This window comes from Ochotona princeps, chromosome 6 (genome assembly GCF_030435755.1).
Source record: "Ochotona princeps isolate mOchPri1 chromosome 6, mOchPri1.hap1, whole genome shotgun sequence".
In the NCBI taxonomy this organism is placed as follows: domain Eukaryota; kingdom Metazoa; phylum Chordata; class Mammalia; order Lagomorpha; family Ochotonidae; genus Ochotona; species Ochotona princeps.
This window is the reverse complement of record NC_080837.1, coordinates 67,635,846-67,653,048: the sequence shown is the minus strand read 5'-3', so window position 1 is coordinate 67,653,048 and position 17,203 is coordinate 67,635,846. Positions and strand designations below refer to the sequence as shown.

The window sequence follows — 17,203 nt, the reverse complement described above, 5'->3', positions numbered from 1 at the left end:
GTTTCAGTAAGGGATCAACAGTTTCTTTTGTCATTGTGATGGTGTAGAAGCAGATGGTGTTTTTGTTTTGTTTTGTTTTTTAAAGATTTATTTTATTTTTATTACAAAGTCATATGTACTGAGAGGAGGAGAGATAGAGAGGAAGTAGAGCTGCCGGGATTAGAACCAGCGGCCATATGGGATCAAGGCGAGGACCTTAGGCACTAGGCCACGCTGCCAAGCCCAGATGGTGTTTTTAATACCTTTGAAAAAGATTTCAGAGAATGTTTAAGTAAAAAATATGATGGTATGCTAATGAATTTTCCCAGCATTGGAGTTAGATACTTAAAATCTGTACATGACTGTCATTAAAAAATGGATTCTTAACAGCCTAAAAAGAAAAAAACCTGCACTTAGGCCAGAATAGTATGAAGTGCTTCCTTGTATTTAATACATGAGCTCGTTCAGATTTATATTTAGACATGAAAGGCTAATTACTTGCCAATATGACTGAAGAAAAAAAATTGTTTAATCATAAAGAAAACTAATTTTTTCCAAAGTAAATGAAATTCCAGCTGTAAATTTAATCACACATTCCCCCACCACTGCCAGAGTTAGAAAAAATAGGATATAAAAGTTTATAGTAATTTTAGAGGTCTAAATGTTATAACAGATTTATTGACCTATCGACAGTAGATTTTTATAAAATAGTAAAAATTTTTACTGAAACAGGTTGCTTTTGAGATCCTTCCTAGCACTTATAAAATGTTTAAGCCTTGGAGTTAAGACTGATTTGTAAAAATCATTTACTTTAATTAGCTGTAAAAATAATTGTAAAAGACAAGGAAGTAGGAATTCCTTCCTATCTGTTATGTTCTGGTTAGTCTATATATATGCAGGCAAATTATTGTTTCCAAATATGATTTAGCCATGTCTATCTCCTTTTACATAGATTTTTGTTAAATATACTAACAGATTGAACTGAATTTGACTTGCCAGTAATTGTCATTCAGAACAGTACCAATGTGGGAGAATTGGCACAGTGCTTAACAGGCTGATCCTCCACCTGTGACACCAGTATCATATGGGTGTTGGTTCGGGTCCTGATTGCTCCACTTCTGATCCAGCTCTCTGTTAATGGCCTGAGAGAGTACAAAAGGATGGCCCAAAGCCTTGGGCCCCTGCACCTATGTGAGCCTGGAATAATCTCCTAGCTCTTAGTTCTGGCCACTGCAGCCATTTCAGGAGTAAACCAGCAGATGGAAGGTCTGTCTTTCTCTCCTTTCTGTAATTCTGCATTTCAAGAAAGTAATTTAAAAAAAAAAAAACTGTACTAGTAATAGTAGTGATATTATTTTTGTTTCTTGGCTAAAGCATCAGGAAGGGGCCCAGCACAGTAGCTTAGTGACTAAAAGTCCTCGCCTTGCATGTGCTAGGATTCCATATGGGTGCCAGTTCCTGTCCCAGGTGCTCCACTTTCCATCTAGCTGCTTGCTTGTGGCCTGGGAAAGCAGTAGAGAATGGCCCAAAGTCTTGGGACCTTGATCGTGAAAGGGAGATCCAGAGAAGGCTTTTGGCTCCTGGCATAGGATCTGCTCAGCTCTGGCCATTGCAACCACTTGGAGAGTGGGCTAGTAGATGGGAGATCTCTCCTCTTTGTAGCTTTGATTTTCCAATAAAAATAAATAACTTTTAAAAAACAGAAAGCATTAGGAATACCCAAAAAAGGTGATAGATACAGTGACGCATGCCAGCATGTTTTCCTGTCTTGTTCCTGAGTTTCAGCCAGCCTCTAAATCATTTTTCAGGTGATCATTTTGCTCAGCTTAGCCAGTGATGGCGAACAACCAGAGAACACAATTCCTGGAAAAACCAAGCATCCAATTATTATTTTCCATTCTCCTTTGTCCTCCCATTATTGCCTACAACCGCCAGTGTTTTTAAATTAAAGCTGCACAATAGTATTTTTAAACCAGTGTACGTTACAGTTTGTTAAAAGCTGTGAGCTTTGCGTACAGGAATGGAATATACTACTCCCTGGAGTGATTAATGTAATATAATTTTGTTTGTCCTGTGCCTTGTTTTTTAGTATGTTAAATTGAAAATTCTCATAAAATAAATAGATTACAAGTTAAATAGATTTTCTCAATTTAGAGTAATTTCAAAATTGGTAGCAAAAGTAAACTTTCCTTGGCTTTCAGGAAATACTTCATCCTGTTTCCTAGAAGTGTAACCCAGAGAAAGTAGAGTAAATTTTATAAGTACGAAGATTTGAACAGCTGTTAATTTGCATTGTGAATGTTCTTAAGAGAAATTCCAAGACAATTAGTGCTTTGGCCAAATAGGTTTCAGCTATTCTGGTTGAGTGATGTGCTGTGTGTACCCGCTTTTCAGAAATTTATTCTAGAAACTTAACCATGTTGATTTTTTTTTAAGGTTTATTTATTTTTATTACAAAGTCAGATATACAGAGAGGAGGAGAGAGACAGAGAGGAATCTCTTCCGTCTGATGATTCACTCCCCAAGTGAGCCGCAACGGCCGGTGCTGTGCTGATCCAAAGCAAGAAACCAGGAACCTCCTCCAGGTCTCCCACACGGGTGCAGGGTCCCAAGGCTTTGTGCCATCCTCAACTGCCTTCACAGGTCACAGTCAGGGAACTGGATGGGAAGTGGAGCTGCCGGGATTAGAACCGGCAATCATATGGGATCCCGGGGCACGTTCAAGGCAAGGACTTTAGTCACTAGGCCTCGCCGCCGGGCCTACCGTGTTGATTTTTAAACACGATCTGGAAAGGGAAATATTCTGTGCCATATCTTCACAATTCAAGATTGAATTGATGGCAGATGTTAATTTGAGGACACAGCTAGGTATCAGAAATATTGTTTAAGTAATACAAAAAGTTTATGCTATTTAAAATGTAAAAATCATTTGTAATGCTAAGGTGCTTTGATTTCTCCCATTGGCTTTTGAATACAAGGTAAAATCAAATTGGAGATACTTTCTTGTTACTGTAGTTTAGAAATGATCTTCAGTGTCAGATTTCAAATTGATTTTCAACCAGAGATTCTGGATTCATGTATTTTAAACTGATAGAGGTTTTCCCTCAAGGAATTGTGGGTTTTCACAATTGAAGATGGGTACCCCATAGACAGTGTTTTTAGAAATGACTATTATGTTAATATTCTATGTAGATTAATTTTATTCACTGGGAAAAGAAGTCATATTTGTTTATCGGTCAAAACAATCAGATTTTTTTTTTAAAGATTCATTTTTTATTGGAAAGGCAGATATACAGAAAAAAAGATCTGCTGTCAGCTGGTTCACTCCCCAAGTGGCGCCAACGTCTGGAGCTGTGTATCCAAAGCCAGGAGCTACTTCCGGATCTCCCACACTGGCGTAGGGTCCAAAGACCTTGGGTTGTATTCTACTGCTTTCCCAGGCCACAGGCAGGGATACTAACTGACGCCCACATGGAATTCCAGTGAATACAAGGCTAGGATTTAGCCACTAAGCTACTGCACCTGGCCCACAGATTCTTAAATTGCCAATATTGTGTCACTGTATTTTACATGGATATGTGAAATTTAGCTGATAAGTTTTAGCTTTGGGTTGTTTGGGGCTAGTGTTATGGCTGAGCAGGTAAAAGCCACAGCCTACAGTGCTGGAATCCCATAGGGTGCCAGTTTGTGTGGCAGTTGCTCTGCTTCCTAAACAGCTCCTTACTAATGGCCTAAGAAAAGAAGTAGTGGGGCCCGGCGGCATGGCCTAGCGGCTAAAGTCCTCGCCTTGAACGTGCCAGGATCCCATATGGGCGCCAGTTCTAATCCCGGCAACTCCACTCCCCATCCAGCTCCCTACTTGTGGCCTGGAAAGCAGTTGAGGATGGCCCAAAGCTTTGGGACCCTGCACCCGCGTGGGAGAGCTGGAAGGGGTTCCAGGTTCCCGGGTTCGGATCGGCGCAGCACCGGCTGTTGTGGTCACTTGGGGAGTGAATCATCAGACGGAAGAGCTTCCTCTCTGTCTCTCCTCCTGTCTGTATATCTGACTTTGTAATAAAAATAAATAAATCTTAAAAAAAAAAAAAAAAAAGAAAAAGAAAAGAAGTAGACGATTGCCCAAGAACTTGGGCCGCTGATACCCGTGTGGGAGACATAGATGAACTTCTGGCTCTTTGTAGCCATTTGAGTAGTGTACTGCTGTATGGAAGATTTTCTCTCTTGCTCTCTCTCCCTCCCTCTGTAACTCTAATAGATAAAGGAAGAGAGGAAGGGAGGGAGAAAAGAAAGGAGAGGATACTGGAAGGAGGGAAAAAAATGACAAACAAAATATATTAAGCTTTGTCTTGGCTCTGAATTTAAAGAGTTGTAAATACAAAATATATGATATCTTTTAACCACGAAGATGTTTTTTTTTACCTTAGACTTATGTTTGTTTCTTGTAAGTTTTCTTTCTTTAACTTGAATGATTTTCTGTGATTTTCTGTTAGAGTCTTTTTTAAACAACTGCTGATTTTAAACCTGAAGTTGTTTTTCAAAAGATCACTGAGAAATACTTTGTAATGATATTCTAATGAAGACACTATGATTTGTGTCTTTCTTGATTTCTAACCTTCAGCAGTCTTACTGCTGTATTTATTGTGTCAGAAGTGCTAAATACTCTACACCCACTAGCTCTCAGAGCATTCCCAATTGAGGGAACTGCATGAGCGGAAACAGGGAGTTTGAGATTCTGTTAGAAAAATAGCCATCAATTTTGTATGGTTGAAGGAAAATAATTAAGTAAAATGACTGTAGATGCTACTTAATAAATGAAACTAGCTCAGAAGGGTTATCTGAAATCCACTGGAGGCCACATTTGAAACAGGCATAGCTAATCCAGAACTCCATCTCTTACTTGCTTTTATATAGTGCACATGCAATCATTTTATCAGTTTATAACTTAACAAAGAAATTTGTGATAAATAAGTTGGAAGATAAAGATTTTTTGATAAGAGTAGTTACTTTTCGTTTTACCACTCAGGCGTAATCATTGCATCTGTTTTGTTTGAAACACGTGTACTTCATTTCTTCAATACAACATCCATATTTGTTTCAATGCCCATGATACATTTACAAAAACTAGCTATGTATCAGGTAAATATTAATAAATCTCAATAGTACATTTATAAGTAGGATCATATTCTTTATAGTAAAATGGAAATGGTAATTTTTATTTTAAAAACTAAATTTTAGGAAATTTTGGATTAACCTGTAATACCTGTCCATTTTTAGAATGTACAGTGCAATATTTCCAACTGTGCCGATGGTATAAACCAATCATACCAGGCATTTAACCTTGCCATTTCTATGTCTTGTCTTTGTACTTGGAGCCGACCTGTTCCCCCTCTCTTTGTACAGATCATAACATGCTGTTGTGTACCGTTGTCACCTCACTGCTGTGACCCATGAACTTCACCCAGCTGCATTTTGGCAGTCATTATGCAGCTTCCCCAGACTCTAGGAATAACTTATAAATTCAAATTGTATATTTTGTTTGCATGTATCTTCAGCAGGTTAAGTACTCAAATAATATTATGAGATACCTCTCCACAAATGTCATGAACATTTTTATATCATTACATTTTTAATGTTATCTATAACTCTGCCTTAATGTGTTTAGTCCTTTATTCATTCGTTATTAAACCATTTTGTAGCGAACATGTATACTAGATGTCCTTAAACAAAAAGTTTAAGGTGACAATGAGTTACAAGATTTTGTACATTTTTAAGATAGAATCTATTAATATGTATTTCCATTGATGTATTAAGAATATCTGGTTCCTCACCTCTATCTAATATTCACTGTAAAGTTTTACTTGTTTCTTTCCAATATATGGAGACTTTGTATAATGTAGTCACCAAATGATTTTGTTTTTCAGGAGATGATTTTTCTTTGATTCAACAAGAAATATTTATGGTTAAAGAATGTAAACATTGTAACATCGTTGCCTACTTTGGGAGCTATCTCAGGTAAAAATTAAAAGCATCTGTTGTTTGTATTTTTGATTCTGTATACAGCCATTCCTGTCTCATTTTCATATACACACAGTTATACAATGTATGTATTTTTTAAAGATTTATTTTTTTACTTTTTATTGCAAAGTCAGATATACAGAGAGGAGGAGAGACAGAGAGGAAGATCTTCTGTCCGATGTTTCACTCCCCAAGTGACCACAATGGCTGGTGCTGCGCCGATCCAGAGCCAGGAGGCAGGAACTTCCTCCAGGTCTCCCACGCAGGTGCAGGATCCCAAGGCTTTGGGCCATGCTCGACTGCTTTCCCAGGCTACAAGCAAGGAGCTGGATGAGAATTAGAACTGGTGACCATATGGGATCCTGGCAAAGACTTTAGCCACTAGGCCACGGCACTGGGCCACAATGTATGTATTATTTAAAATTACATTGTCCACGGGCTGGCTATTTGGCATAGTAGGTTAAGCCTGTCTGTATCTGCAGTGTTGGTATCCCACATAGGCACTTGTTCCTGTCCTCGCTGCCCCCTTCTGATCCAGCTCCTTGCTACTGCGCTTGTGAAAGCCGCAAAAGATGACCCAAGTCCTGTCGCCCCTGCACCCACAGGCTTCTGTCTTAGAACTGGTCCAGTCACAGGTTTTGTGGTCATTTGTAGAGTGAACCAGTGAATGGAAGATCTCTGTGTAAATCTGCCTTTCAAATAAAAAGAAATAAACCTTAAAAAATATATAATCAATTCTTAGGCATTTGCATTTAAAAAACTTTATTGTCCAAAGTTCTGAAATGTCTGGTTTGCTTATCTTGTTCCACCTTACGTTGATATAGCCATACAGAGGTGTCTTTATTTTCTCTAGGAGCCTTAGTGAAACACTGATGACTACAATTAAAAATTTTAGCTTATAAAATTCATCATATTCCAAACCATTTCAGCTGGGAACAAAACTGAAGCTTTTCTGTATGTTGAGGAAAAACTGCCTTAGCTGTCTGTTGTTTCACTCTGCTATCTGTTCTAAACCTTGTCAAAGAGTATCGGTTTCAGTGACTGAAAATGACTAGTGAATATAATTATCTTTCTCTTTCAAATTAGTCGTGAAAAACTGTGGATTTGCATGGAATACTGTGGAGGCGGATCACTTCAAGATATTTATCATGGTACTGTTAATTTGATGTTACATTTTCAACCCGACTTTGCCTTTCATGATTGTTGTTTAACACAGAAGTTGACTACTCTGCGGTCTTCTGTTCCAGAGTCCTGCATAAAAAGAATTTCAGTGGTTTTTGTTTTGGTTACTGATTTAAATTCTAACCTAAAGTGAAAAATTCCAAAAGTATTTGTATAGTTCAAATTTGGGGATTTTTATGTAGTTTCTACAAAAGTCTTTTATTTATAGTTGAAACTGCCTCAGCTTCCTTGTAAATATGCATTGAAATGCAGGGATGCCTCACAAATGTGTCTGTCTGAATAACCAAAAAGCAAGGATAGCTTTAAAGTATAGTTTTAAAAATATTTTGGGAGTATTTCATTTAGCATTCAGTTATTTCTGGCAATTTTTCAGGTTGCATCTGACTTGTGTTTCACAATCGTGTTTAGAAATACTTTTTATGCTGTTATACAGTTGAAGTTTTTTTTTTTTTTGGATGCATTTCAACCAAAGCATGGATGCTTATAAAATAATTTGTGTTTTCCTTGTTTAGCATGGATCTCAGATAGTGAAGGTACTATTGCAAATATGCATTTTGAAATTTATTAAAATTGAGTGAAATGTTTTTAATATTTTCTATATTGAAACTTTTCATTGGACGCTTTGTCAAAGTTGGTCACAGAATTTGCAATGCAACCATAGCAGATAGAACTACAGCAGTGGTGTTTCAGGGGCAGGCATTTGGTGTGTTGGTGAAGGTGCCACTGTGATTCCTTTGTCCCTCCCTGTTGGAGTGCCTGGCTCAAGCCCTACCTCCTCCGCTCAGAATCCTTTCTAATAACATGCACACTAGTAAGCAGCAGGTAATGGTTAAAGTGCTTAAGTCCCTGCCACCCATGTTGGAAACTTGAATTAACCCCGAAGCTCTTGACTTGGGCCTGATCTAGTCCAGGCTGTTGGCATTTGGGGAGTGAACAAGTGAGTGGATTCTTTCTCTTTCTTCCCCTATCTCCTGCCTTTCTCTCTCTTACTCTCCACTCTCTCTCTGCCTTCAGTGTTGCAGTTTAAATGATATTTCCTAACTTGTGGTCAGCATTGTAATACCATGAGTTAGGACCACGGAAGACCTCTGTCTGTAATCTCTGCCTTTCAAATACCGAATTTTTTTTTTCTTAAGAAGAATATATGTTTAAATTAGATGCTGTTGATATAAAGGACTCATGTTTTTCTTACTATCACAGCAAGTTGCTAAGAATCAAAATTTGGGTGCCTGGCGTGGTAGCCTAGAAACTCCTCGCTTTGCACTGGTTAGGATACCAAATGGGCGCCGGGTCTAATCCTGGCGGCCCCGCTTCCCATCCAGCAAGCACCCTGCTGTGGCCTGGGAAAGCAGTCAAGGATGGCCCAAAGCCTTGGAACCCTGAACTTGCGTGGGAGACCTGGAAGAGGCTCCTGGCTTCAGATAGGATTGGTGCAGCACTGACCATTGCGACCACTTGGGGAGTGAATCAGCAGATGAAAAATCTTCCTCTCTGTCCCTCCTACTGATTTTTCAATAAAAATAAATAAATATTTAAAAAAGAATCAAAATTTGGGGACCAGTGTTATGGCATAGTGAATAAAGCCACTGCCTGTGATGTTGGAGTCCCATATGGACACCAGTTTGTGTCCCAGTTGCTCCACCTCCAATCCAGCTCCCTGTTAATGGCCTTGAAAAAGCCATGGAAGATGGATAAAATATTTGGGCCTCTGCTGATCATGTAGAAGATGTAGATGAAGCTCCTGGTTCTTCATTTTCCCTGACCCAGCACTGGCTGTTGAGACCACCTGGAGAATTAATCAGAGGAGGAAAGATCTGTCTTTCTTGGTATCTGTCTTGCCACTTCTTGCTTTCCTTCTCTGTAACTTTTTTAAAATAAATAAATCTTTTTTTAAAAAAAGGAATAGAAGTTTTGTGTTCTTGTATTAAAATACAGAGTAAAATATTTTCCTGCTAAAGATTACATAGGAGTCTCTGATTGGATTTCAGTGTTTACTCATACCATCTCAGATTTTCTCTTGTTACTGAGGTAGTTTCAAGTGTCTGGTTGTAGACTCACATAAGAAAGATTTTATGTTTCATATTAAGAAGAGACTTATTTGTAAGAAATAATGTTGTTACTGTTTAAATTGGTGAAGTGTTTGATCGGGTTTCCCTAGTTTGATAGGGTGTTAAAGAAATAAAATCCTGACCTGTACAAAAGTGTGTAATGTCAATATATTTCAGCAACCAATGTTTTTATGATTCTCAGCATTTCTGTATAACTGAAGTTAGCTGTATATGTCTATTCAGATATTTTTTGGGGGGGCTTTATTTTTAAAAAGTTGAGATTGAGATCATGTCCATTGCTTTCTGTAAAAGTTCTTGTGCTGCCTAATGCTATGCTTCGCGTGCAGTGGTTGCTTAATATTTTCTTGTCCAAAGTTGTTACAGAGTAAATCTTTACTTTTGAAAGTACATTTTAAAATTCTCAGTGTTACCTTTTTTTGTCTATTTCTTGATTATCAAGATAAAACGTTCTCATGGCCAATGAAAATACATAGGTCTGATATAATGTATCATAATTGTTGTTTTTAAGTAGGCCATTTTTAATCCATTACATTCAAATGTATAACCATGTGGTCTGTTTTTTTCTTTCTAGTTACTGGGCCATTGTCAGAATTACAAATAGCGTATGTGTGCAGAGAAACCTTACAGGTATTACATTCACTTATGAAAATAGACAATTCTAGTATCAGTTGTAATTGAGATGACTGTCTACCCAAAAGAGAAGAGACAAATAAAAATGATCTTTATGTTAATCTTTCATATTATAATTCTGTAAAACTAGTTATTTCTTTCATGACTAAGTCACAAAACTCCATTGAAACTAATACTCAGACATTCTTTACTAACATGTGGTGCCCAGCTTTGAGGTCAATGTGGTGGTCAAGTGTAATAGTCTTGACTCTCAGTTGCTACAAAGCTAAGGAAAACCACGGGTGAAAGTTAGTTTTCAAGAATGAATAGAAGTAGAAAAAACTTCAGTTATTATCCCTTCTCACAGTCTGACTGATAGAACACATGCACTGAAAATCAGCAAGGCCATAGAAAACTTTTAGCACAATCAGCTAACATGACCTGACATTCTAGAACATGGCAGGCAACAGGAGCCTAATGCTTATACTTCAAATTAGACCAGATTCTGGGCCATTAAAATAAATCTCAAAGGCCCGGCAGCGTGGCCTAGCGGCTAAAGTCCTCGCCTTGAAAGCCCTGGGATCCCATATGGACACCGGTTCTAAACCCGGCAGCTCCACTTCCCATCCAGCTCCCTGCGTGTGGCCTGGGAAAGCAGTTGAGGACAGCCCAATTCCTTGGGACCCTGCACCCGCGTGGGAGACCCGGAGGAGGTTCCAGGTTCCCGGCTTCGGATCGGCACGCACTGGCCCGTTGCGGCTCACTTGGGGAGTGAATCATCGGACGGAAGGTCTTCCTCTCTGTCTCTCCTCCTCTGTGTATATCTGGCTGTAATAAAATGAAAATAAATCTTCAAAAAAAAAAAAAAAAGACCAGATGACAGTTAAGAAACTATCTACACTGTCGGCTCAATTTCAAATACACCACAGCAAGAGGTGAGGATCAGGATTCAGAAATATTATAAGTTATCTTTTTTTCATTTTCCTTGACTGATAATGTTACTTAGCAGTGCTTTAAAAGAGAATGACTTCAGAAATTCTCCAAGCACATGAAAATTAAAGCACTGCTAAGTAACATTATCAGTCAAGGAAAATGAAAAAAAGAAACTTAAAATATTCTGAACCTGACCCACTCTTGGCTGTGGTGGTATTTGGAAATTGAGCCGACAGGAGAGAGAGTTTCTTAACTGTCACTGTCTTTTTTTTTTTTTTTTGAAGATTTATTCATTTTATTACAGCCAGATATACACAGAGGAGGAGAGACAGAGAGGAAGACCTTCCGTCCGATGATTCACTCCCCAAGTGAGCCGCAACGGGCCAGTGCGCGCCGATCCGAAGCCGGGAACCAGGAACCTCCTCCTGGTCTCCCACGCGGGTGCAGGGTCCCAATGCGTTGGGCCATCCTCAACTGCTTTCCCAGGCCACAAGCAGGGAGCTGGATGGGAAGTGGAGCTGCCGGGACCAGAACTGGCGCCCATATGGGATCCCAGGGCTTTCAAGGCGAGGACTTTAGCCGCTAGGCCACGCGGCCGGGCCCAACTGTCACTGTCTTTTAAATAAACAAAATAGTTGTAACTCACTGTAAGTAATTGGTTATTAGTAAACTTAAAAAAACAGAGAGAAAGAAAGAAAAGACCACATGGTCATCTACATTGACACAGTAATAACACTTAGCAAATTCTGGCATTGATCCCTGAAGAAATTTCTGACAACATTAGAAATATAAAAAGAACTTGGTCAACCCCTTGAACATCTAAAATAAACCAATAGCTAATTATTCTTGATGGTAGAAGACTGCATACTTTTACCCCAAGATCAAACAACGTAAGGATGTCTGCCCTCACACTTTTCAACAGAATAGTAGAGGATCTAGCTGCTGCAAAATGAGAAAACAGTAAAACAGAAAGCATCTAATTTGAAAATGTTAGTGAGTAGAACTGCTTCTGTTTGTAGGCACATAATTATTTATATGAAAAATGGAATATAATTACAAAAGAACTTCTGGAAATAATAATGAGGCTAGAAAGGTTGTGAGATTCAAGATCCGTATACAGAAATCAGTTGGATTTCTATATACTGACAACAACTGGAATCCAAAATTTTATTTAAAAGAGTACTTACAATAATGTGCAAGTATAGTGTTTTTAGGATAAATAGGATAGAAGATACGTAAACAGCCGCACACTGAGAACTATGCAACTGAGAGGAATTAGAGGTGTAAACAAGTGGAGAGTAACCATATTCATGGACCACAACACTCAGTTCTGTTACGATATTAATTCTCCCAAAATATTTTACTGAATATACATTTAATGCAATTCCAAAATCTAAGCAGGCATTCTATATGTTTTTCAAGGAAATTAACAAGTTAATTCTACATTTCCTATGGAAATATAGAATGAACCCAGAGCAGTCAAACAATTTTGAAAGCCCTATGTATAGTGACAAAAGGCAGCTCAGTGCCTGCTGGAAAGGGAGGAAATTAGAAAGGGAGGGAGCTGTTATGAGGAAACTTTTGTGCATGGTATTTATTTTCATTATCTTGATTATGATCTTAATGTTTTAATAAAATATTTCTTTTTACCAGGCGATGAATTAGAACCTTAAAAAAAAATCTTTTAAAAAAAGAAATGTTTGTTAAAAAGTTCATCTAAGTTCCCTCACCCACTACAGAGAAAAGCGCTTGTTTCTTATTCGATAAGAATTTGAATAGAATATTTAGCAGTGAAGTTTGCAGTTTTGCTAATGCATGCTTTTTTTTTTCTGCTTCAGGGTCTTGCCTATTTACACACAAAAGGAAAGATGCATAGAGATATCAAAGTAAGTTTAGTTGGTATGTTTAAGTTATTAAGCCTGTGATGCCAATTTTATGTTGCTAATTTGTTACATGTATTTTTGTTTTAGGGTGCAAATATTCTATTGACAGACCATGGTGATGTAAAATTAGGTATGTTACTTTAGTTTTTGTAAGATTTTTTTTTTTTTTTAAAGATTTATTATTATTGGAAAGCCGGATATACAGAGAGGAGGAGAGACAGAGAGGAAGATCTTCCATCCGATGTTTCACTCCCCAAGTGAGCCGCAACGGGCCGGTGCGCGCCGATCCGATGCCGGGAACCTGGAACCTCTTCCAGGTCTCCCACGCAGGTGCAGGGTCCCAATGCATTGGGCCGTCCTCGACTGCCCTCCCAGGCCACAAGCAGGGAGCTGGATGGGAAGTGGAGCTGCCGGGATTAGAACCGGCGCCCATATGGGATCCCAGGGCTTTCAAGGCGAGGACTTTAACCGCTAGGCCACGCTGCCGGGCCCTGTAAGATTTTTTACAGAAGAATTTTGAATGATGATTAAAATAAGTAAAATAAAACCAGTAGTCACAGTTGAGAATACCCTTTGACCCAGTATTTTACCCCTAGGCTTCAGTTTTAGGAAATTAGCCCTAACGATAGAAAATATGTATTCACGGAAATTGTGACCATAATATTATTATAATAGAGAAAAATGCAAGCATTAAGACTAGAAATAGAAAAACTATTAAGCTGTGATAAATCTACTTATGGAATACTTAATCATTAGTATTTATGCAGAATATGTGAGAGTAAAATCCCCTCTGTGTTAAATGACAAAAGTAAATTATATTTTGGTAACGACGTTTAGTAATATAAAAGTTAAAGATAGGAAAAAGCACATGTTAGAAATAGTACCATTGTATTAATGTATGAGGCTAAAAGGCCTACACGTGTGTGCTCATCGCCTGATTGCATTTTTTAGTTACTAATTTAATATGCTTATAAAATTCTTATTAACTTTATTCAATATATTCTTTTAGTTAATATGTTATGAAACAAACACAAAGATATTTTAATTATCTAATTTATGTATTTCCCTAACATTAATGTCTGCATTATTATAATGCTATGCTAAGGATGAAACTTAAAATACTTGTTATGTTAAAGAGAACTAAAGTTTTCTATGTTTTCCTCCTCAGCTGATTTTGGTGTGGCTGCAAAAATAACAGCTACCATTGCAAAGAGAAAATCTTTCATTGGTACCCCTTATTGGTAAGAAATCACTTTAAATTTAGTCCATTTTTGTTTCATTTCATAGTTAGTGATCAAAGTGATAACTGAATGTCAGGAAACTTGTAAATTCCTTGATACTGACATAGTCCACCTTTCCCTACAGTGCTAAGAAATTCCTTTCTTCCTTCCTACCTTCCTTCCTTCCTTTCTTCCTTCCTTCCTTTCAAAAAATAATTAATTTTGTTATTTGAAAGGCTGTATTACAGAGAAAGAGGGAAACACAGAGAGAGAAGTATCTCTCAACTGCTGGTTCTCTCCCCTAGTGGCTGCCAACAGCTGATGCTGGGCTGGGTTGAAAGCAGGAGCCTGGAATTCCAGCTGGGTCTTCCACCTTGGTGGCAGAGATGCAGGTACTGGAGCCATCTTTGTGCTCCCAGGTACATTAGGAGACAAGGATGAAACTCCTTGATTTTCTCTCTCCTTTCCTCCCTTCATCCCTCCCTCCCACTCCACTCCCTTTCTATAACTCTGCTTATCAAAGCTTTTTTTTAAGAAGTTAAAATGAAAATAAATATAAACATGAAGGCCAAATGAACATTTCTTACAGAATGTCTTCATGGCAGTGCTTGTTCCCCTCCTCAGTTTTTTCTGTGACTGTGCTCTCTTCTGAACACACTGTTGGTTTTGGGGCCAGCGTCATGGCCTGATGCATTCAGGTACAACTTGGAACACCTGCATCCTGGATCTCAGTGCTGAATTGAGTCTCGGAGCAATTGCTTCACCTTCAGTCCAGCTCCCTGTTAGTGTGCCTGGGAAAGAAGTGGAAGGTGACTGAAGTACCTGGGCCCCTGCCATTCCTAGAGAGACCCTAATGGATTTCCTGGCTCCTGGCCTTCCTGTGACCCAGTCCCAGTCTTTACAGCCACTTAGAGGATACCAGTAGATAGAAGAGCTTTTTCTATCTGATTTTGATTTAAAAAAAAAAAAAGGCACAGTTACAAAGGGGAGAGACAAATCCTCTGTCTACTGGTTCATTCCCCAAATGGCCTCAGTGACTGGAACTAGCCAGTGCAAAGCTAGAAACATAGAGCTGCTTCCAGGCCTCCCAAGTCGGTGCAGGAACCCCAGGACTTGGGTTTTTCTCTGCTGTTTTCCCAGGTCATTAGCAGGGAACTGGATGGGAAGTGCAGCAGCTACAACATGAACTGGCACCCATGTAAGATGCTGGCACTGCAGGCTGAGGATTATCCACAGTGCCATGTTTCCGGCCCCCAAGTCCTGTCCATTTGCAGCAGGGGTTCGCATGCTCTCATTCTTCAGCGGCCATCTAAAAGATCACAGTGCGGTTTCCTGCTGAGCTGGTTGCTGCAGCAGCGCTCATCAGCTTGGCCTGCCAGTTAGCTACCACTGTTACTTTTTTAGGCAGGGGCAATAAAACCTCTTTGCTTTTTCTGAGCTCCAAGTCAACCTTTTTCCTCTGAGAGTTGACTTCAGTAATCTTGCTCTGTGGTTATAACTTTTCTTTGCTCTGTACTCATTTTTATGTATACAGCCCTTGCATGTAGTATGTGTTAACGTTTTTAGTACTCATTTTTTATGTCATTAACCATATCTGAGAAATGGTGTGTTAATAGAACATTTTGCAACCTGAGTGTATATTAAAGCAGCTTCTAAGATGTAAATTAACGCCTGATGCAATAGCCTAGTGGCTAAATCCTTGCCTTGCATCTACTGGGCTCTCATATGGACGCTGGTTCGTGTCCCAGCTGCTCCACTTCCTATTCAGCTTCCTGCTTGTGGCCTGGGCAAGCAGTCGAGGATGACCCAAACTCTTGGGACCCTGCCCCCATATGGGAGACCCAGAAGTAGTTCCTGGCTCCTGGCTTCAGATTGGCTGAGCTCCACCTATTGCAGCCACTTGGGGAATGAACCAGTGAATGGAAGATCTTTCTCTCTGTCTCCTTCTCTATATATCTGCTTTTCCAATAAAGAAATAAATCTTGGGCCTTGCGCAGTAGTCTAGCGGCTAAAGTCCTCACCTTGAACACTCAGGATCCCATAGGGGCGCCGGTTCTAATCCCTGCAGCCCTGCTTCCCATCCAGCTCCCTGCTTGTGGCCTGGGAAAGCAGTGGAGGATGGCCCAAAGCCCTGGGACCCTGCACCTGTGTGGGAGACCTGGAGAAATTTCCTGGCTTCTGCCTTCAGATCAGCGCAGCACCAGCCATAGGCAGTCAATTGGGGAGTCAATCATTATACGGAAGATCTTCTCTGTTTCTCCTCCTTTCTGTATATCTGACTTTCCAAAACAAAAAAAAATTAATCCTAAAAAAAGATATAAATTAATGTTTAAAAAAGCACAGTTTAAAATCAAGAATATTTTCTCATCTATATTTTATAATTTAAGGTGTCATCATCATGCATTACTGGGTCCCAAATAGAAAATGCCAGCTTAACTGCTGAGTTGATCGTCCATCTTCTATAAGTTTGATAGTGGCTTGACAATACTTTTCAGCCACAAGCATTGCAAACTCTCATTAATATCTTAAATCAACCTTGTTCATGCTGTTCTCACTGCCACAGGCTTTCAAAGCCCTTTGTCTTTTTTTCTTGTGTTTTTAAAATAGTCTTCTAACATGTCATCTGCCTAGCTGGTTTCACCTTTTCTCAAACTGTCCTTCATGGTATCCTGAGTCTTAGATGAAGTTTGCCCAAATTAAGTCTTTAAGCTGATACCCATCATTTTGGCAATAAAATGTGAAATTCCTTGTGTGATAAGGTTATTAAGTCTTCCGTTTACTTCCAAAGTTCACTTTCCAAACACTTTGTAGATAAGTCTCAATTTGTCCATCATAGATGCAAGCTTTTGTAGATAAGGATGTATTTAAAATTGATACTCTTGGGCCTGGCAGCGTGGCCTAGCGGCTAAAGTCCTCGCCTTGAGCGCCCCGGGATTCCATATAGGCACCGGTTCTGGTCCCGGCAGCTCCACTTCCCATCCAGCTCCCTGCTTGTGGCCTGGGAGAGCAGTTGAGGACGGCCCAATGCCTTGGGACACTGCACCCGCGTGGGAGACCTGGAAGAGGTTCCTGGTTCCCGGCTTCGGATCGGCACGCACCGGCCCGTTGCAGCTCACTTGGGGAGTGAATCATCGGACGGAAGGTCTTCCTCTCTGTCTCTCCTCCTCTCTGTATATCTGACTTTGTAATGAAAATAAATAAATCTTTAAAAAAAAATAAAATAAAATTGATACTCTTGGTTTCTGTGCTTGCCAGTGCCTGATAGACAGCAGTTTGTGGCCCCTTTGCTGACTGGAGATAACAAACACACTGTGTC

At 39.4% G+C, this 17,203-nt stretch overlaps 1 protein-coding gene across 2 annotated transcripts in view; it reads left to right on the top strand.

Moving 5' to 3' along the window:
- MAP4K5 (mitogen-activated protein kinase kinase kinase kinase 5) overlaps positions 1-17,203 on the top strand; it is a 107,145-nt gene that overhangs the window by 33,485 nt on the left and 56,457 nt on the right. For both annotated transcript variants that reach the window (XM_058666402.1, XM_058666399.1), the window contains exons 4-9: positions 5,898-5,988; positions 7,078-7,142; positions 9,814-9,869; positions 12,623-12,670; positions 12,755-12,797; positions 13,836-13,908. In XM_058666402.1, coding sequence (XP_058522385.1) covers positions 5,898-5,988; positions 7,078-7,142; positions 9,814-9,869; positions 12,623-12,670; positions 12,755-12,797; positions 13,836-13,908 — 376 coding nt within the window. The remainder of the gene's footprint in view (positions 1-5,897; positions 5,989-7,077; positions 7,143-9,813; positions 9,870-12,622; positions 12,671-12,754; positions 12,798-13,835; positions 13,909-17,203) is intronic.